At 37.8% G+C, this 22,617-nt stretch overlaps 2 protein-coding genes across 7 annotated transcripts in view; one reads left to right on the forward strand and one right to left on the reverse strand.

Annotated features, from left to right (window-relative positions):
• LOC131683731 (flotillin-2) overlaps positions 1–22,617 on the forward strand; it is a 503,804-nt gene that overhangs the window by 8,961 nt on the left and 472,226 nt on the right. The window lies entirely within an intron of this gene.
• Positions 12,025–21,771, reverse strand: LOC131683721 (glucose dehydrogenase [FAD, quinone]-like). Its single transcript, XM_058965959.1, has 3 exons — positions 21,345–21,771; positions 20,947–21,177; positions 12,025–13,688 (listed from the first exon to the last, which is right to left on the reverse strand). Exons 1-3 carry the CDS (start codon positions 21,496–21,498, stop codon positions 12,196–12,198), a joined length of 1,878 nt encoding a protein of 625 aa, XP_058821942.1. The 5' UTR covers positions 21,499–21,771; the 3' UTR covers positions 12,025–12,195.

The following is a 22,617-nucleotide window of genomic DNA, read 5'->3' on the forward strand; positions in this document are numbered from 1 at the left end:
CGCAAAAACTGCGCATAATTGACTCCCCCTCCCCCTATGTAACAAATTGTGACAAATTTCTTCATCCCCCCCCCTCCTCTATTACCTAACAAATTCCATGATTTTTTTTCTTTTGTGAAAAAATGTTACGTAACGATCTAGCTTACCCCCCTCCCCCTATGTCACAACTTGTCGTACCCCCTCTCCCCCTAAAAGCGTTACGTAAATTGTGAATGGTCCCTTATATGTCGTATCTCGGAACGCCGATTGCATCTAGCTAACCTGTATGCTTATTCGTCCAGTAAGCGAAAGCAGAATTACATCAGGGAATATTTAAGGAACGAGAGTAGTTTGATTTCCACATCACCACAAGCGAGACCTTCGTAAACTCGTAAATCGGCTGAATTAAGGTATTGATAAACTGTAACATATTACAAATTCAAATATGTCGACAACTAGACCATTAATAAAAGATTTTTCAACATAGAAACATCGTTCACTGACTGAGTGACCAAACGCTCAAATCAAGTGCACTTTGTGCGACGATGTCAGCATTCTGGGTAAAACTGGATTCTTCCAGTTTTTTTACAATCGCTCAGACAAATGTGCAAATTTTCTATAAACTATTCCTCACTTTTATACTTAAACAATTTCTCTCTTTTATCCATTTTTTCCTTGAAATAAGCGTCCGATATAATTTTATTTTATTTTCCCTACAATGGTAAAATTTCTAAATAGTCAGCAATAGTATGTAAGATAGTACTAGTTGAGATTCGCTTATATTTACGGGCGTTCCGAAAAAATCCAGAATCTTTTAGTTGTGAAAATTTGATCATTGGGAGTTAATGAAACTTGTTTCGGAGTATGAGAGTTCTAGGCGCAAACCGTTTACAATTTTTTGCACTTTTCAAAAACATGCTTATATATTAATAAACGCAAAAGCATTACCCGAACCCGTCATATTTCAACTTCAATAAAATACTTATTCTTGGATGTGTGATAAGGGGATGAAGAAATGTGGTGCGTTAACATTCGCATCCTAATTTTTAAATTCCATAAAATATAATTATATTTCATTCATAAAATCAACAGGATGAATCATCTGTTAAGGTGTAGCGATGCTTATACGGAAAAAAGTTGTTCCCAAATTTGTGAAGACAGTGCCGTGAATTTTGGAACAATCATGTTTTTACGTAACAAAAATAGGACCTTGAACAAAAATGTTGTGTTTTATAATTATATTCAAATTTCCTACCGTTTCCCATACATACACTTTTATTTGTGAAGATATATTTTTTGTTTTGTGACCTTCAGTCACAGTTTCCGCTATATCATTACCAAATCTGCCAGTGAACTAGTTCACAGCTTTATGAACATTATTAAGAAACCAAAGGTTCAATTTGATTTTATTAAAAAAATTGGAACATTGTTTACGGTCCGACGATATGACCATTTGTGCTCGTAAAATAGTGCACAAAATCATAAAATATTCATGGATTCGTGAACTGGTTCATGGTTTCTAATGTATTAGGAACGACTCATCACCTCTTTCTTTCATTACAATTTCATCCGGAACCAATCGCATAAGTAACTTTTCTCACTTAATCTCGGCATATCAGCATGGATTTGTTATGAGTCGATCCACTACATCTAACCTACTGGCTTATACCTCTATGGTGTTTCCTGTCATCGAGAATCGTCAGCTGGTCGGTTAGATTTATATCGTTTTTTCGAAGGTACCTTACAACATCGCAATTCGGAAACTACTGCAGTTAGAATTTCCAGCTTGGCTGAATAATTGGTTGCATTCCTATTTCTCGGATCGGCGCGCGTTTGTTAGTATACATAACGTGGGGTCAAGCATATCCAATATATCCATCGGCGTCTCGCAAGGTAGTCATCCAGGCCTTCTTATTTTTATCATACTTATTGATGATCTTTGTAGCCGTATCAAGTGTGGAAAACTGATGTTTGCTGATGATCTGAAATGATGAATGATGATGAAATGATGTTGTGATGCATGCTTAACGGCATGGAAGTTAACGTTAAGAAATACAATATGATAAACTTCGAACGATTGTCAACTCAATGCCGCTATGAATATCAAGTGAAGTGAAAATTAAAGATATAGTTGATTCTAATCGTGACCTGGTAGTATTCTTTGATTGTAGGTTGAGTTTTTCTGATAATATCACTACTACAACCGTAAAAGCTTTTTGGGTGGCTAGGCTTTTGAAAACGAAACACTGCTGACTTCGACGATTTTTACGCACTGAAGTCACATTATTGTTCCCTGATTAGAAGTGTTCTGGAGTACGCTGTACAAGTGTGGGCGTCATATCGTGCCGTTAAAAGTGACAGATTAGAGCATGTAGAAATATATTTCGTGCGATACGCCTTCAGTAACGATCCCGATAGTTTACCCTATGTGGACTGACTGATATATGTTACATGATCTGCAGACTTTGGAGTCCCGTCGCATCTTTCTGCAGAGAATTTTAGTACTCACGTTGTTGTCTCGAACAATATCGGCAGACCATTTCTTCTATCCAGCATTACTTTGGCAGTGGCTCTCCGTGCCCGTCTTAACCCCACTATGCTAGGGATAGCCAATCACCCAACTGTGTATCGTCAAACTAATTCAATCGCCAGATGTTGCCGCAAATTTAACGAAATCTCTTATGTGTTCGATTTTAACGTTTCTAAGTAATTAATAAGAACCATTTAATTTACAACACGTCTAACAATAGCTAAAGATTTGAAATACAAAATAAATGACAACTAATTGACCTATGAGATGACAACTAAAGGGCGAACACGAAATTATTGCGACACATTCAACAGGGCATAACTTTTTTACCATTGGGTAAAAATCAACCAAATTAGTCGTGTTTTTCGATTCAACGAAAATGGAGGTGAACCAACGCGAGTCGAGAGAACAAATTCTTTCCAAACACCTGGAATTTCCTGACCTGTCGCACCGGCAGTTGGGAAAAATGTTGAACATTAACCATTCAACCGTCTCCAGAGTGTTGAAGCGGTTCCAGGAGCGGTTGACGTTGGACTACGGCAAAGGAGCTGGAAGAAAACCGGGACCGGAGAACAAAAAGACGGAGGGAAAGGTGAAGCGGATGATTAAAGCAAGTCCCTAAGTCTCAAGCCGTGATTTGGCTAAAAAGATCGGCATGTTGCAGAGCTACGTCCAGAATGCAAAGAAGAGAGCTGGACTACATACATACAAGGTACAGCACTTCCCAAACCGCGATGAGCGGCAACTATCGACGGCTAAAACTCGGGCACGGAAGCTCTACGAGAAGATGCTGACAGAATATGGCTGCTGTGTGATAGATGACGAAACGTATATAAAAGCCGATTTTAAGCAAATTCCGGGGTTGAAGTTTTTCACCGGCAAGAGCAAGTTCTATGTGGATGACAAATTTAAGAAGAAGAAAATGTCGAAGTTCGCCTCCAAATATCTCATTTGGCAGGCCATCTGCTCTTGCGGACTAAGGAGTGAGCCTTTCGTGACAAAGGGCACAGTAAATGGCGAGATCTACAAATCTGAGTGCCTCGAGAAGCGCCTTTTTCCGTTCTTGCAGCAGCACGACGAAGCTCCTCTATTTTGGCCAGATTTGGCATCATGCCACTATTCTAAAAGTGTCCTGGAGTGGTATGAGGCCAATTCTGTCCATTTTGTTCCAAAGGACATGAATCCGCCAAACTGTCCGGAGCTGCGCCCGGTGGAGCAGTACTCGGCAATGATGAAGCGGGAACTTCGGAAGAGCAAGAAGACAGTCAAAGACGAGCAGGACATGTTAAGAAAATGGAAAAAACTGAGAAACTGGTACCGGATGACACTGTAAAGACTTTGATGGAGGGCATCAAGCGAAAATGCGTTTAATTTTACACTCAAGGCTCCATCGATTAACTTTTCTTTTGATTTTTGCAGTAAATATATGTATAAAACTACCCTAAAATTTTCGGTGTCGCAATAATTTTGTGTTCGCCCTTTAACTAACCTATGAGATCCAGGCTTCCTTACTGCTCTCGATATTAGCTCATTTTCTCTCTGGCAACAGTCAAACGCAGTAGGGTTGTTAACTAGCTCCCACCGAAAGCGAGAGAACGCTTTCGAGAATCAAGAGATTTTTCTTTAAGTTCACACATATCTACCATGCAGGGGGGACGCGAAGGTATTAATTCTCGCCCAATTCAAGAGGGAGGGTTCCTCATCAGATGCTCAGTTACAAAAAGCATGTTTGAAACAAAATGCCAATAAAATAAGATGGTTTCAAAAACAACAGAATGGCGATATTTTACATCAAATGAGTGCTTTATTTAGGATTTTCATATTCAAACCAGCCGTTTATATGTACACACTAAGCCAACCCAAAGTTATTCAGTAATTCCATTTGACGATTTGCACAGTAAAATAATATTTTACGGAGATCATCAATTGATTTAAAAAATTGCGACATAGTATTCATTTTTCAGCGACTTTCGGTAGTTTTACGAACAATTTGCTAAAACCTAGAATATTTTTAAACGAATTTATCATTACTTTTGTTACATTATCCACCACCCAGTAAAATACTGACTTATTGTTCGGCAAAAAGTTAAACATCATAGAGCCTCGTCAAAAACTTACATAACAAGTACAGCAAACCATCTGCCAAATCGCCATTTCCGGAGAAAAAAAAATTAACACGACGTGTTTGCACAGTGCGAATTATTTTTAGTCTTTCGTATAACCATGAATTTTCAACAGAACCTGGTCGTCATTATGTTTGAGGTGTATTATTTCTTTACTAGGGCAATTTTACACATGATGATTTTGGATAATGGATTTGACTCGCAAGTATAACAATTAGTTGCCGGATGGTGCAAAGAAGTATTTAATTGCGAACAAGTGGAAAGAATTCGGCAGTTCCACGAGAAAAGCTTTTGATAATGATAACATTCATTGGCGGACCGGTTTTGTTTCTACATTATTAATGGTTTTTGCGAGTGATTTTTTGATAATGAGAATGTTTTGTGTTAAAAAATCCCGGGCTAAAATTCGAGATCATGTTCATGTTGATTTCTTTCGTTCGCCTTTTAATTTTCTGTAGAACCAGTAAAAAGCTGATAAATTTACTTTCACAAGCAATTCGTCAAATTCAATGATCAATGTACTGAACAAGTCAGCAATCTTCAGCTGAAAATTTGCTGAGTAATTTTGACGTTTGGATAAAAAGGAAATATTACGGAGAGTTTAGTAACATAATTGGTTTACTAAATTGATCACCGAACGGCTTGCTGTTTAGAACCTAAGTAAAATTTTGCGGTACTCAATAATTCAAACTAAGTGTATAATCTATGCACGTTCGGTGGAGCAAATTAATAGACATTTGAGCAATAGACTAATACTAGGGCACTTTTTATTAAACATGTCTTTGAGAATGATTTGAAGACAATGTTGATTTTATTTTTGCAAAGATTGAATTTAGGCGGAAAATAGTGGAATAACGAAAACTTAATTCTAATTTTCACCCTGCTATTTGAAGCAATATGATGAAGAACGATGGCAGATGTTCCTTTAACCAAAGGCTTCAAATGAGTAGAGTTAGAATATGAGCATTTAAGGGGTTAGACCACCGTAGAATTTAAAAAAGTCAAATTTTTATTTATTAATCTAAAATGTGCTTCAGTATGTTAAAAATTTTATTCCAAGAAATGGAAGATGAAAACAATATGTACATGTTCAAATTTTCAATTCTTCCGCACCGCCTCTAATGTAAACATCGAGTGTACTGAAAACTTTAACCGCGTTTTTCTCGAACCCACTTTTTTGAGTTGGCCGGAAATGCAACTCGAACAAATGGTTTTTGATCGTTTTGAAATTTTTGCAGCATATTCGAAATTGATTTCTCTTGCGGCATACGAAGGATTTAAATTTTGTATTGCTAAGTTTTTGGTAAAAAAACAATTTTGTGTCGATTTTTATGGTATTTTCTGCTTTTTTCACTTAAATGTACGCCATATCACGAAACATCAAAATATCGAAAAAATCATCGTACATCGCTTGCTACTGTCATAAAGAATAAAAAAACTAATGCTTTTGGTTCTAGGTCAAAAATTACGGGAGATAGTTTTCAGGCCGTGGACCCCTACCTAAAAACTCGTCATATTTTTCCCATTTAACCCTCCGGAAGTCGCGCAAATGGCCCACAGAATGAGCAGCCGTTGGTGCGCCAAGAAGATTTCGCTAAATTTTCAGAGCAGCGTGCACTCAGTGCACTAGCGCGACTTCCGGAAGTTTAATAAGATTCCGATTCATCCCTTTATTGTGCCTGGAAAAATTCCCGAAATATCCCCATTTTTTCGAGCTGTGCAGTGGTATAACTCCTTAATGTTATTCTGCGATTTTGAACTGCCCAATTCAAACATCTTTACTATTCCCAGAAGGTAAAACATGGATTAATACTATTCATGAAATTCGAGTGAAATATTTGAACGCTGGTTTGAAGTGAAATAAATTTGGTTCTCCCCAGAGGAAACTATTTTATTCTCATCTGCCAACTGAGCAATTTATCTCCGTTGCTCCACTAGACTATGATGAGCAGAGGTTAAAATATTCGCTCATTCTCACGACAAGCAGTTTATCGCACAGCTTTTTCATCCTTAGTAGGCACGAACCCAACTTTTCACCTTTCACCTTTTTTATGCGTTGTTCCCGAATTGAGCCCTGTTATTGTCCTATTGCAATCAGTAATTGCTTGTTTTTATTTTCTATCTTATTGTGAGCTGAAAGATAAGGTTATTGCCTTTTCGTTTTGGTTGTTAAATTTTGGTCAAGTGGAAAACCAGTCTACTGACAATTAACACGTCTTTATCTCACATTCATAGGCACATACAGTTGTCTAAGCGTAAAACGTGTCGCTGTTAAAAGTAATAATTGATGGGATTGGACGATAAAAGTACAATTTAAACTTCATTGTCAGACCAAGAATGAGATTTTTGTAATTGTAATTTTGTTTATTGAGGACTGTAACCAGATGGTCATTCGCCCAACCAAGAATGAGATTTTTTTTGCAACTTGTAACTAACTAAACCTGTTAGCTTACTTCTTCTTGTTGCAAATCGCGATTAATTGATTTATTTTTCGATACTTCATAGAGTGTAGTTAGCAGCGTGACAGCCACTCATTCCAGTTGGCCTGGGTTCAATTCCAGCCGAGGTCGTTGAGATTTTTCTGAGGTGAAAAAATCTGTGGTCACGTCTTCCTTCGGAAGGGAAATAAAACCGTTGGTCCCCGGTCCATGAAATTGGTGGATCGATATCTAGTCCAGGTAGTGGAATCACCTCTCTGACGTGGTAAAGAAGAAGTAGATCCAACTTCTATACTCTTACTAACAAAAATATCCTCCTCCCGTGATACTTGAAGTGTGGAGTAGTATATACGGCCTCTAGCAAAAACAAGTATCGGACTAACCATTACTTCCCTTTCCTTCCGCGATCTACGTTCAGGCCTGGCCGGCGCCGGTATTGATAAAAAAACACTTTAGGATTACCAGTAGTTGCACATTGAAAGATGTTTCGCAACTCCCAAGCATAATTATCTACTGATTCCCTGTGCAACTTCAGCTAGTCCTGATTGATAACGGAGTAGCAGCCAGGAGTGGTCGCACAAGCTCAAGCTCAAGCTAATAGAGTGTAGACAGCAGATATTTTTAATTAAAATAAAGATTGTTATCTAATGTTTTTGCTTAGAATTTACACTTTGGTTGATAAATTGATGTAGCTATAGGGTGTGAGTAAGATGTTTGTGTGAATTATTGAGAAATTCCATACAAACACCGTTGGTCTGGTAGCTACACTTGTCCGTTTTGGCTCAAATGTAGAGCAGATACTCCTAGCGTGACTCGAAATCGTGAACCAATGAAGAACTTTTTTTTCTTGTCTCTAATGTATATACATGTATGACACAATCTCATATTCGTACACCTCTAGTGTATGTGTTTAAAATTGTTTCATAAATGTTTGCGCTACTTAATATAGGTATTGTTTTGTAAATGTGGTAGTAGAATCATCTGTCATTTTCATATCATTTGTAATCTAAAGTGTGCAAGTTTCCGTACACTACACATAAAAAGTCATTACTTGGTGTGAAAATGACACAATTTCATATTCGTACACTTTTGAAAAGTCATTTAATTATTTCTTTATTTTTTTTGAAAAATAGATTTTATGACTACAGAAAAGTGTTCATTGGCAAAGTTTCCTCAACACTAGTTTAAGAAATTCCCTCAAATTAACGTAATGGTTAAAAAAAGTAAACTAACTGCCATTATGGGACGGAAACTAATTATTACTCACCTAAATGAAGCTAAATCACTTCATAAAATCTTTGAAATTGTTCAAAGGTTGCATCCAACTATTTAACATGTTATTAAAAACTTTGATGTGGCGAAATGCAGAACAGATATTGCGAAAAACTTATAACAGCAGCTAAGCGCAGGGACAGTGTTATTGTATGGGGTATTATATGTCCACTAGAAGTACTAGAAATTTGGTCTTCATTGATGGAATGATGGCTCAGAATGTGTATTTTAATATGAATATCTTAATATAAATTTTAAAGCAAAGCTTCCGTAAAATGGTACTTTTACTAAAAAATGGTGGATATTGGAAATTCGATCAGGAGAAGAACCTAAAGCATAAGGCGTGCAAAAAACGTTCAGAGTTAATTTATAATTGTTTAAATGTTATGGATTCTCCACTGCGGACTCCGTTTATTAACTGATTAGAAAAATAAATGGGAGTATTTGGATGAAAAGTGCGAAACTATCCGGATTATAATGATAAAATTTAAGTTGAATGCACACAAAAACTAGTGATCAGCATTCCAATATGATTGAAAACTGTAATTACAAACAAAAGGTACCATATTGAATATTTATTATAGAAATTTCAATTGATTTTTGAAAAAATATGTGTACTGTACGAATATGAGATAGCGTATATATTTGACTATTTTTAGAATTATGATTTTTTTTGAAAAATTGAGCATTTGTAGTACAAAGATAATTATTGTGTCTTCCCTATGCTGTCTAGTAAACTATTTCTACATAAATAAAATGTCTCGCAAACTAATTTTTTACTTGTAACATGCATATAAGCATTCCGCATAGCGGTGTTCGAAAATGAGATTGTGTCACTGTATTGCAAGAAAATCCTGCCACAGACACTTCGCTAGTAGGAAGTCTGTTTGTCGATACTAACCGATCTTGAATTGTAAATTTCCACTCGTAAAAAACTTCTATTCGAGTACATTGACTGTTGGAAAATGGTAACGCTGGTAAATTTCTGACCTCATAGGCATCATTCGGAAATGACGTAAAGCAAAAATTGACCAAAATTGATTACCTCTTTCCTTTTGTGTCACAGATTGTCACGAATATTGTTAATTCTCCTTCCTTTAGAGCGCAAGGGTTTTTTTTAATTTTTTCAGTAAAAACATGTTACATCACGTTCATTTTTTCTCCAATAAAAACAGTTGCTAAGGCAAGTTGAACTAGCCATAATTATGTGTCTACTATTTAAATAAAATGCTGTTGCTTTTCATGTTTGATGGTAAGTCAATTGATTCCTATAAATGTGCTAAAGTTTAGTAATGATACAGAAATTGCAGCTTATATGAGTTAGTTCTCACACGTATATAGTTTCACCCAAATCAGCATTTTCCGAAATAACACTGATAGCGATAAGCTCAAATTGTGCTTAGTCAGTGTTCTTTTCATATTGAAAACATTCTGAGAAAAAAACAACGCAATTGGAATTAAGCTCCGCCAAAAAATAAAATTAATCAATATCATATTGCAACGAGCTATAAGACAATCTTATCAACCGCATCTAAATCGCTTTGGCAGCTTCCAGTTAGACCAGGCTTTGGATTAGTTTATACTTGTCTACACTTATCAAATAAGGAAATTCTACAATAGAAGATGCATATCGGTTAGATGGACGAAATAAGCTAAAATGAGTTTCTTTGTGTAAGCGTCCAACAAACAAGTTCCTCCATAAAGTAAAAAAAATGTTTATCTTCTACTGTAGTCTTATCCAGCTGAGTTGGTATTAAGTCGTTTAAATGTGTAGGCAAGGACTTTTGCGCTTCAGGGAGGTCTAGTATTAAAATGCGAAATCTTTGTGTGTGGAGTTTAAACATCTCAACACAAGCGAATGCTGCAAGTTACTAGTTATCAGAAGCACTTTATAATTCATCAGTGCGCCATGATTCTTAGTCTTGCTAAATAGACTGTTGAAATATGCTGCAAATTTTCCATGAAATACAAGCTAGCGTAAAATTCATTCACTGCATATGCGTTCTATGCTCCATTTACTGGCCCGTCTCTTCATCACCCTACATACATGTTTAGAATCATTTCATTTTGTCAAGTTGCATCAAAATCCGCACCCCTCCTCTGGATTATTTGTAGCAACCCCTACGCCGAGTAATTTTGGTGCTAAATGGTTCCCATCCCTTCTTTTTCTTCGGTCGAATTGCATATTCTATGACGGCATGACCCGGGGGTGCTGTTCGTTTCTAAGCAGGATGATAGATAAAAGGTGGGAGTTTACCTTATTTTTGAGTATGTTGGTGAATGCACAAAAGAAATATGTGATGTCACATTCTCAAAAAAATGATTTTCGCATTTAATTAAAGTATATCCTTACAGTGACTTAATTCCTTATATAGTAGACAATGGAAAGTTACATCAGTATTGATTCTTCATCATTCAGCAAAATTTTATTTGATTTATCATCGCTACAATTATTTCGGTAATTTCACTTGCTAATCCGGGTTTTGTATCTCCTTCTGTTCTAACTATTTAATTCATTTGCGCCAATTAAATCAGGCAATGCCATTGCATAGAGATTGAAATATGCACTGATTTTCGACAAGTAATTTATCTTACATCTTTTTCAATCTTAGTAGACAGCGACTTAATTTTTCACCATTTGAGAAATTGCGGAAAGTGACTGACAATGGAATGGGGATAATTTCGCGGATTCAAATCCCGTGATTAGCTATAAATTCAGAAAAAAATCCTATTTCGCTCTTCAAATTTGACAATCGTACCGCTATTCACATAGAAAATGCTCCCACCTTTCCTTTACTATCCTGGTTTCTAAGCACTAATCGTCCTGCGCGATGATGACGTTTATACTCATAGACTTTTATGAATGGATGGGTTTGAAACTCGAGGGTGCATTTTGATGTGTAATATACGAAAGGCAGCACCAACTCGCCAACTTTTTAGAAAAATTGATTTTAGTGACATTTAATATTTCAGTTTTAAACATTTTCAAAATTTTGTTTAAGTTTAAAAATGCTAAAATAGTGGTTTTCATTCAAGGCCTATTCTTACATTCAGCCTTATTCTGCATTACGACGGATTGATTTTTGGGACGATTGTGGTTCAATCGAATCTGACTCCCGTTTGATTTTGCTGTCGTTACTGAGAATGCAAATCATATTCGTTCGAAAAAGCGATCCATCATACTGCAGTATACGGCTGATTATCTCGTTTGATTCACAAACCATAGCAAAGATACACCGCTAAGGATGACCCTCGAAAATTTAACCCCCATCTGTTTAATGAACTTCGCCGACCGTACACAAATCGCTGTTGTACTTGAGTGGTTAAACAGCCCTTTTAAATTTCAACAGTGCTGCACTGTAGCAACGGTGAGTAATACTGAAAATCTCGTAGGAAATCTAGAACGGGCGGTTCAACATAAGGGATGCATCTAGACTAATGCAGCCTGTAGGGAAAAACATTGTTAGCGTTTTTCTTTCGTCCGTGCGATGTGAATGTAAATGCTGCAACATTTGAGTGGTGTGTTTTCCTAGCAGACACGCTTTGCCGGCTTCTGATTTCGATCAAATGCCAGGAAACAGTAAGATTTTTGCTTATGCGGATGGAAACCCCTTTAGTTTTGAATAAATTATGGACGATTCGTTCCAGTTTTTATTTTGTTGATAAATATAATGCAGTACAAATAGAGCGTTATTATAGATGTAAATCACTTACTTGGCTAACTCGTCACGTAGGACATTCGTACTAGCATAAAAAGCTAGAATATTTAGTAATTACTTAAAATATGAAATGTTTAATTCAAATCTAGCCTAGTATAAATATCCGATGAAGTATCATTTATATATAACCTATTCTATCGAGTCCAAGTTTGTTTAATCAGATCCGCTGCTTTTTCACCAATCATATATGACAGTGCTGCCGATTGTCCGGAAATTGTAGTCGGAACTACCCCAACATCAGCTACCCGTAAATTCGACAGACCATGTACTTGCAATTCCGGAGATACCACGGCAGTTGGATCCCCCGCCGGTCCCATTTTACTCGTTCCTAGCTGTTGGTAAGCGGTACTGGACAGGGTTTTGATGGCACAGCGCCAGTAGTCATCGTCGGTAAGCTCAAATTGTTCACAGTTGGGAAAAGGAATCCCGAGAACTCGTGCGTCGTACCGTTTCATCGATGGCGATTTTGAGATGCGAACTGCTTCTTTGATACCTTCCAACAATGTTTCAATGTCGTCATCTTCGGACAGATAGTTGGTGTAAATCTTGGGACTGTTGTAAGGATTTGCATTCCGTAAATTGAGGAAGCCTCTTGATTTAGGATGAAGTAGCACAACACTAGCAGTCCACTGGTCATTTTTTATTGTTTCCAACGGCGCATAGACTTTATTATACAAGCTAGCCTTTATCCGCTTGCCATTGCGTAGTCCAAGTCCTCCATCCGTCACTAGGGAACCGGTTGAGAAAACGAGAGCAATATCCGGAACTCCGGGTTGCTGCGCCCGACTCGTTTGTAAAAAATCAATCGCTTCCACGCCACCTGGTACAGTTAGTGGTCCCTGGCCATGGAAGTAATCGGCTATTGAGTGCAGCTGAAATCTACTGTCGAATAGCAGCGAATGTCCTGTTTCATTCAATATGAATGTCAATCCGTTGAACACTAGGGCATCGATCAGATTCTGACCAACTGGAAGATCCTGTATAACAGGAACTTTGATATTTTTAAGGTGCTCAGCTGGTCCTATTCCAGACAACATTAGCAACTGGGGTGTATTTATACTTCCGGCCGCCACGATCACCTCTTTTGTAACATGTACGTCGTAATTTCTAAAATTTTTGGAATACGTTACCCCGTAAGCCATTTTTGTGTTGGGATCTATGAGAATTTTTGTCACTCTGCTGTTAGCTTTCACATGCAGATTCGGCCTGGTTGCCAGAATAGGCTCTATCAGAGCTCGGTACGCAGATTGTCTCATTCCGTTGATGGTGTTTGTTTGGACGTATGAAACGCCGAGCTGCGATTTTCCGTTATAATCGATCTTTTTGTGTCCTACCTCTCGGGCTCCCCTGACGAACGTTTGCGCGAGATTAGTCCGGAAGGGAGGGAATTCGACGCTAACCATTCCATCGGAGTTATGATATTTGGAGTTTTCTAATCCCCTCAAGTTAGCGCGTTCACTTTTCAGAAAGTATGGGAACACTTCGTCGTAGGACCAACCCGGATTTCCCATAGCAGCCCAACGATCGAAATCCGCCGGGTTGCCTCTCGTGTACAGCATGTAGTTGATGAGAGTGGATCCACCGAGGCCTTTCCCGTGTGGAATACTGCATCGTTGGTCGATCATGCCTGTAAATTGTGAAACAAGAACGAAAAAGTGGCTGTACTATTGATTGTTTATACTATTTATGACGCAAACACTATCAAAACACCGTGCAGTGGCGGTGAACATGGACAAGAGCATAGTGGAATTATGAGCATTTTGTTTGCTCGGGGTTCCTGTTGGTACGAGGTCTTTACTGGTTCATCCACTGTCGCAGATGACCTGCCCAACCCAATATTTTATTTGGGAAAGTTTAGAAAGGCATACCTTAAAGCTGGTTGAAGTCTTCCTCGTCCTAGGATTTGTCATTCATTACCTCACAGGAAAATTTGGTCAAATATTTACGATACATTTTTTGTACAGTCCACATTCGATGGTTCGAAGCATTCATTACATTCAATGACTTCATTCCGATGCTTCGAATTATGCACCAACACTGATGACATTTTTTTCCAGCAACTTGTGTTATCAGAAAAGTCTGGCCATCTTCCTAATATTTGTCTTACTTTCTAATCCATCGTTTCGTTTTAAATTTTTTCTTACATTTCTCATATTTGCATCTATTGGCAAAAGAGAATTGTGCGACACTGTGAACAGTGCAGATTAGTCAAGCTTTTTTAGAAGTAATACGGAATTTCGAAAATTTGCTTTTGAATAGGGAGTAGCCTTTAAAGTCAAAATGCTGGGGTATTGAAACTGAAATATAATAGCAAATGTCGGTTAATATACAGTTTTCTCGAAAAGACATTCAGCACGTTCCAAAAGGACCCTTGAAGTAATTGTATCTCCATTTGATTGCTTAGTTTTTGGCGTATTCGAACATACCGCCAACTTACCCCGGGGCCAGGCTAAGTTGGCGGGTTTTCCGCGTCACATATTTTTGTCTCTAAAAATTGAGACAATGCATCAAACACTTTAAAAAAAGTCAGGGATGTTGCGACTTTTAGTTTTACTAAAATCGGAAATGGATGTATTTGCCATGTTTTAAGTTTTTGTAAGCAACGACAGTGATGAATAGTTTTACAGGATCGATCTCACTATTCTAGTTATTAATATCGTACCCATGTCTAAGTCAATGAAACTTTCTCTTTCCACAAACTTACTATTTACTTTTTTGGTTATTTTATTAGTGGGAAAGTTATGCGAAGAATTTCAACAATGGGATTAACAGGTTCGCTATTTTTTAGGGTTTTTCGTCATCAAACAATATTCCGTATCAGATTCCAAAGAGTTTGAAACAGGCACACGTATTTTGTAGAGATAGGCGGTTTGAGCCTGGTTCTGCGGCTTTCGACAGGCTTCGCCCGTTCTCACTGGTTCGGACAGGTTGGTGTGTTCCTACTTACAAGTGAATAGATTAATACGCTTCGATGGCATAGAAGATAACAAACGAGAACAGGAATCTTGTTAGCTGATTCAATTCGAAGTTTGTTTAGTGAAGATTCAAGCGCGCTGGCAGGAGATCGTTTTAAAGGGGTAGATAAAGTAGAGTTTGCAGTTTGGCATGCTCACAACATACAAAACAATATCATTAAATAGGGGAGAGTGAGGACACTTGATCCTTGTGGATATTTGATTCCCTGGCCATATCTCCTAATCTTTATGCATAAAGTTATCACAATATAAAAAGAAAATGAAGTATTTGGTCGTTTCTGATGTTTAAAAAACAAATCTTATGTATTACATTTGGTTTGGAAAAATTGTATAATATTCTAGAAAATATGTGTTTAAATCCATCTCGAAGATCTTTTCACAAATTTTTTGAACGGTCGTATGAGATCGTCGAACTAATTTTTTATGAATATTTTCAAGTACGATTACTTTCTAAGGGCTTTTGCCTAGAAAAACACGTTTTTCGAATAAAAAGTTTCACTACCCACACAAAAAAATTATTTTTTTTTCACCTCATACAACAGGTATCTTTGATCCCCGTAACACTGGGTATTCTTGATCCCTATCATTATTTCTCTCAAACTCTTTCGAATTGTACAGAAATAGAAAAACATAATTTTTATAACGTATCTGGCACTATTAATTAATATAAAATGTTTTTAACATGAACAAATGATGGTATACGTTATTGAAGGTTGAAAAAGCCAGTTAAACAGCACTGATTTGCCGCAAATATTTGTCTCGACTTTCTGCTGTGGTTAAAGTTTGTCGTGCATCTAAAAAGGTAATCTTAATAATTAATTTGTCAAAATAGGTGTTTAGCTGAACTTTCGTATCTATAGGTCATAGTACGCTTTGTTTCTTTAGCCCTAGTAGGCCCTAGTTACCACACGATTTTACATAAACCTCATTTTGACATGATTTTTAAAACTATTCCTATTACTGACAGGACATAGTATTCGGATTTACACATTATTCATAGCTCTTACAATTCGAATTGACTACAAGATGGCGAATTTTGTAATTGAAATTTTTATTTCATTGAAAAGTTATGAGCAAAAAACAAAAGTGAGATCAAGCGTACCCACTCTCCCCTATTTAATTCATATTGCATACAACGTCACTTTCAATTGTTATGTTTTCCATGGATAATATGTGACAATTTGTTAGTTTATTATAAAAATTTTACTTTTTTGAAAATTTGAGGAAAATGCGATTCTAGTTCATCAATTACCTTAAATAGCATCAAAATTGGATAAACTACCCTACATTTTGACTACTACCTAACAGTGCAGGACCAACTACCTTGATTGAATATAATTGCAAGACTGTGGGCCTGACTTTCTGGCATAAAAGAATGAATTAACGGCAGGTTGATAAAATCGGGTACAAAAAGTTCATAAAATCGGGGGTGCATAAAAACGGGGGTGAATAAAACTGGGAGCTTATAAAAACGGGTCGAAACTGTAATTGGATTTTCTTTCATATACGTACAAACGTTCATGGCCTCCGCAATAACGAAAATGCTATTGTAATAATCTACATATACCTACGCCCGCGATATCGCTAACATTAAAACACCCCAGTGTGTAAATCAACGTTATAGCACCTATAAACTTACAAACGCGGTCTGCAGTATTAACCGACCGCTGGCGCGATCTTCGGCCACGTCCGGAAGCCTCTACCCTCGGTCCTAGCAGCCTAGACTTATGGCTTCAGTTGGACCAATCAATAAAATGACGCTCATATACACTAGACAACATGGTGACATGTCCACGAAGTTTAGTAATATGGGAAAACTGATTCGTTTCTAGCATCTGCACCATGCACTAAAAATTAAGCATCAGATTCACGGATGGTCCACGCACGATCTTTTAAGAATACACGCGAATATGCGAATGGCCACATGATTATAAAACGGAATTTATGCACGCGACGTTACATACACGCAAGCGACAAACACGTTAACATACAAATGCTTGAGTCCTTCGCGATCATCCACGCAACCTACACCCGCGTTCTCGCAAACATGATAACATTCCGGTGATAAGGTAAACGTCTCAGCGTTTATAAATTTTCAAACGCTGTCTGAAGTGTGAACCTACAAACTCCCGCGCTCGTGCTATCATGAATCGGTTACTTCCGCAAGTCTCTATCTTCGCTACCAGAAGTCTGGGTCCTTGCCCTCAATTGGATCAATTAAAAAAAAGAAAGTTCATATCCTCTCCACAACACGTTCCATGGTGACAAGATCGAGAGCTCTAGTGATATGCAGCAATCCACTTCCTGTCAGAATCTGAACCGTACACCGAAAACTAAATATCAGATTGATGGTCCGTGTAACCATCCAAGAACACACGCGAATATGTGTATTGCCACACTGTTACAAAATCGAATTTATACACGCGAAGTCACATGCATGCAAGCACACGTGACAAATACGTTAATGTACGAACGCTTAAGCCCTTCGCGATCATCCACGCACACCTACTCCTGCGATCACGCAAACTTTATAACACCCCGGTAATAAGGTGACGCGAACCCACAAACGCCAGTGTTCACGCGTTCATAAATCGGTCACGTCCGGAGATCTTTACCCTCCGTCCTAGCACTTTAGGTTCATACAGTCAATTGGACCATTCAAAATATAACACCATATCCACTAATCAACACGTTCCATGGCGACATGACCGGGAACTGTAATGATATGGAAGAACATACACGTTAGCACACGCGACATACAAACACTCGAGGCCCTTCACGATGATACAGGCGATCGTAACGTGCCTACATTCTCACATATCTGAATCGTTCAATGAATCTTTCACTGCAATCACTACATTGCAGACGACCAACACGGTTTTATGCCTAAACGATCGACAACGACCAATCTGTTCTCGTTCACAACATATGTACTCGATGGATTCGCTGACGGATTGCAACCCGATGCTATTTACATGGATTTATCTGCGGCCTTCGACAAAATCAATCATGATATCGCAATAGCGAAGCTGGACAAACTCGGTATTCATGGACAATTACTGCGTTGGTTTCGTTCCTACCTCGATGGAAGGCAACTCCAAACCAGCATTAAGGACTGTCTATCTGCACCATTCTTCGCTACATCCGGCATTCCACAAGGAAGCCATCTCGATCCAGTGATATTCCTCCTCTACTTTAATGACGTCAACATCAAATTACAAGGACACCGCCTTTCTTTTGCCGACGACATGAAAATTTTTCGACAAATACGGGATAAAACCGATGCCGAGTTTCTTCAGAGTGAATTGGAGAGCTTTAGTACATGGTGTGATCTAAACAGAATGGTTTTAAACCCGAGTAAATGTTCAATCGTTACATACACGCGGAAACGCCATCCGATTCAGTTTACCTACCATCTCTTCGACTCGAGTATTCCAAGACTCTCACGTCAAGGATCTCGGAATCATCATGGATTCGGCACTAACGTTCAAACCACATACATCATCCATTGTGGATAAGGCATCAAGACAGCTTGGGTTCATCTTCCGAATAGCGAAAAACTTTAAGGACGTATACTGTTTAAAATCTCTCTATTGCGCGTTGGTTCGCTCAACACTGGAATATTGTTCTGCTGTCTGGAACCCTTACTACCAGAACGGCGTCGACAGAATCGAGGCCGTCCAACGCCGGTTCATACGCTTTACACTCCGACATCTTCCTTGGCAAAACAGATTTCAGCTGCCGAACTACGAAAACCGTCAGTCAGTTGATACAGCTCGATACTCTAAGCATCCGGAGGGACTGCTCTTGAGCCCTGTTCGTCTTGGACTTACTGTCTGCCAGGGTGGATTGCCCTACAATCCTCGGACGCCTCGATACTGTTAAAGTCACGTAAATAAAAATAAAGTAAAAAACAGGACGCGTCGATCTTTCAAGCGTTCGAGCTCTGCGCAATAACTCACTTCTGCGAGTCCCGTTCAGGAGAACCAACTATGGGCACCAGAGCGCTGCACAGTGGCACGACGTGTGACAAAACCCCAAAAATCAATGTCTTGTAATTCTTTTGCAGATATTTATTTTTTTCTCTTAGTTTGAATAAAATTATCTCAAATTTTTATGATAATCGGATGAAAAATGAATTTTTAACGTGTCGTTGAAGCAAGTGATGTCGAGGATTTCTGTTCAAATCAATTCATGAGAATTGTTCGTTCCGTTGAACTTCTAATGGGGATATCTCAAGAACTAGATGGCCGATTCGAGTAGTTTCAAGTTCTTTGGAAAGAAGAATGAATATGCTAAACTATAGATGCTAGATTTTTGTGCTGATATCATTGACGTTTGTTCTGCATCAAGAAAAAGCAATTGAGAAATTCATTGTCATATTAGTAATTTATCTTTCTACGTCTTACAATTTTTGAGGTGGTCTCCCATGGGTCACTTATCATGAGTCTGACTCAAAATTTAGTGTAGTTCCAAGATATATAGGCCTTATCTTGCGTATTTTTGCGCCGAAGTTGTTATATCTATGTTTTTGAAAATACCCATATGGAGACGCCCTGTAGCTTATAAATCTTTTTACAAATTGGTTGCCTAAACAACATCATATTACTGAAAAATTAGTGATTTTTACTAGTTTTGTCAACCATTTCTGCTATACAATGTGATTGGTTACTAATATTAACATGTATCTTAACCCTTTAACGACCAACGCCTTCAAATGGGTTTACATAAAAGTAGCAAACAAAGTTATGGAATTTCAAAACTGATAGCAGAAATGGATTCAGAGACCCAAAAGTAGTTAAAAACATAGTTTTTAGCAACATAAACCAATTTTTATAATTTTGTCACAACTTTGTATGGAGAGGTGCCACTGTGCGCTGTTATCGGACTCCAGCGTGTGTTTAACAGTGTAGCGACGGCTTTTGACTTTATTTTGAAATGTAATTAGTTTAAGTAACCACCATTGTGGCCAAGGGGTCTGTTGGTGACGGTGCAACAAATAAATAAACAAACAAATGAACAAATATCACATTCAGAATCACTGTCCGCTGCAATTGGCCTTTAGCAGTGTTTTAGTAAGTGACATTTCCCGTCTCGTCTGTAATTGTAGTGAGTGATTCTGACGGCGAGCCCTTTCGCGAATCTACCTCTATAGCTCCAGTAAAACACCTCTCGAAAAAAAAGAATTTCTTGAGTTAATTGTTTTTGATGAAACGAATTCTTGAAAACTGTCCCATTTTCGAAAAATTTTGTTTAGACATTTTGATTTAAAATTAAATTTGGAATCACGATGTTTAATAGGATTATCTGTTAATTAATATGAAATTTAAAAACATGTTTAAAGTTTCTTTCGAAAAACTATATTACTGGTACTTTTTTCCATGATGCAATTGCAATTAAATTGATTTTTTTCTTTTCAGCTGACAAAATATAGAACAATTTGTAGGAACACGAAATTTTTTGTAATTTAATTTAACAGAAAATATTGTTTTATGAAAAATTTCACAACTTTCTCGGATTGTATTGCTGTACAAAATACGGTAACTGAACGAATTTTTTGCGGATTTTAGGGAACAATAATTTTTGATATATTATCATATTTTTGTCTTTTACATATTTAGAATCTTTTTGGAAAGATTGTGTATTATTGATTGTTATTACAATTATAACGACCAACCATGCAGTTTAGACTAAACGCCCTGTAATAGTCTTATTATAATTGAAATATCTCGTAAAGTACTTCGAGATCCACTCCGTATTTTTTAGATAATATTTACAATAGAAATCCAAATATTTACGAAAACTGCGAAAACGCAGTTTCCTTATATATGTATTATTATTCGTCGATTATTGTTTGCTTTTCGATTTCGAAGAAATTAAAATTAGATTAAATTAATAAGAGCAACTTACCCCAACATGACCCATTTTGTGCCTCAGCAACGTCAGCCCAATTGTAATTAGAATTCTGGACGAAGGTTGTCAGCACGGGAATATTATTTAGATCACTCTCCGCTGGTCCAGCTTCGAGGAGTAATACCTTCCATCTGGCATTCTCCGACAACCGGTTGGCCAGTATGCATCCAGCGGAACCGGCGCCAACAATAATAAAGTCATACTCTGGAATTTCTTTAGCCTGCGAATCTTCAATTTGACGGTAGAAAGGAAAAAAAAACAAATAAACAAAACAGTAAGAATTGCGAATTGAATAAATTAGACACCTATTTAGCACACGGCGCAAAACGCTCAAAAATTTCACTTGAGCCGACCGCGATTGCTAAAAGGGAAACAAAATATAACTGTCGCCTTACTGCTATAAGTAGGTTGCACAAAGTTGTATTTATCGTCGTAGTATCGACCCAGGTCGGCTAACGGTTTGAGAAAGAAGAAAAATGCATCTCCTGAGCCAATGCACACGGTTGCGAACACTAAAGTCAAAGCCCAAAATTTCACCGGCAGTGCCATTTCGCGATCGTTTCGATAAATCACACTGTTTCCCTTGGGGTCAAATTAGAATATTGATTGTTGTGATTAATCTACTACGTTCGTCGCCGAAACTTTTGAGTTCCACATTCTATTCGCGCGCGCGCCTATGTCTCCCGGGATCTTCAACCGATCACAAATCTCTTCTGTTCCGCTTGACGTCTCGATTAAGACTAAATTGTGCGGTCGAGGCCGAGGTCCAAGCCAGCAGTAGTCGCAAGTCGTCACATACCCATGAACTTGAAAATTAGCATCGTTGGCCATTGAGTACGGTGATACGTCGCGTGTGGACGGCTAGGTCCTCCCATATTCCATGTACAGAGAGCTCTGTATAGTGGTGCGTCTTTAGTTTCGACGAGATCACAAAAGCCGTACTACGCATCGTTTGGATGATGGATGGGTTGACGAGTGATCGGTTGGAAAACTAAAAACAGAGGAAAGCTCGAACACTTGAAGAACAAACAAAGAACAAAAAACGTTTTAGCAAGAAAATATGAGTACATGATAAATGGTAATATAGTCTAATGAAATCTTTCATATATTCATCGGGATGGCTGTGGGAATGCGAATAAGGTGTTGCGATTTTTTGCTGAAGATCAAGATTGTTTGATCTTCTTTGGTGCCGTTCGCGTGCCATTTGGACACAGAACAGATTGATCTTGAAAATGGAAATTGAATATAAATGTTTGTTATTTGAACAATCAGTCGCAAGAAAAAAAATGCACTCTCGAGTACAAGCTATTCATATTTATATTCAAATTAACTGAAATCAGCTGGCCACAATAGTGCATAGTGTTCACGTTTGGATCGATATTCAAACTTCAAGCATCTTACCATGAGTACCGTTTGCGGTTTTTTTATATGGCGCCTAGTGAGTCAGATCTTTCTCCTACTACGCATCGCTTCTCCATTTGTGAAAGTTAGCGACTAAAGTAGTCGGATTTATGTCAATGGTTTGCTTTCAGAGGTATTAACATTTTTGTGCTGTTCTCTTTACTATGATAAATGCCTAACACACAAGGTCATTGTCATTGACATGGTGCGCGTTTAGTGTTTGGATGGCTTAACGACTTATGTTCTAAGGAATTTCAGTTTAATCAC

Source organism: Topomyia yanbarensis, chromosome 2, assembly GCF_030247195.1.
Source record: "Topomyia yanbarensis strain Yona2022 chromosome 2, ASM3024719v1, whole genome shotgun sequence".
NCBI lineage: Eukaryota > Metazoa > Arthropoda > Insecta > Diptera > Culicidae > Topomyia > Topomyia yanbarensis.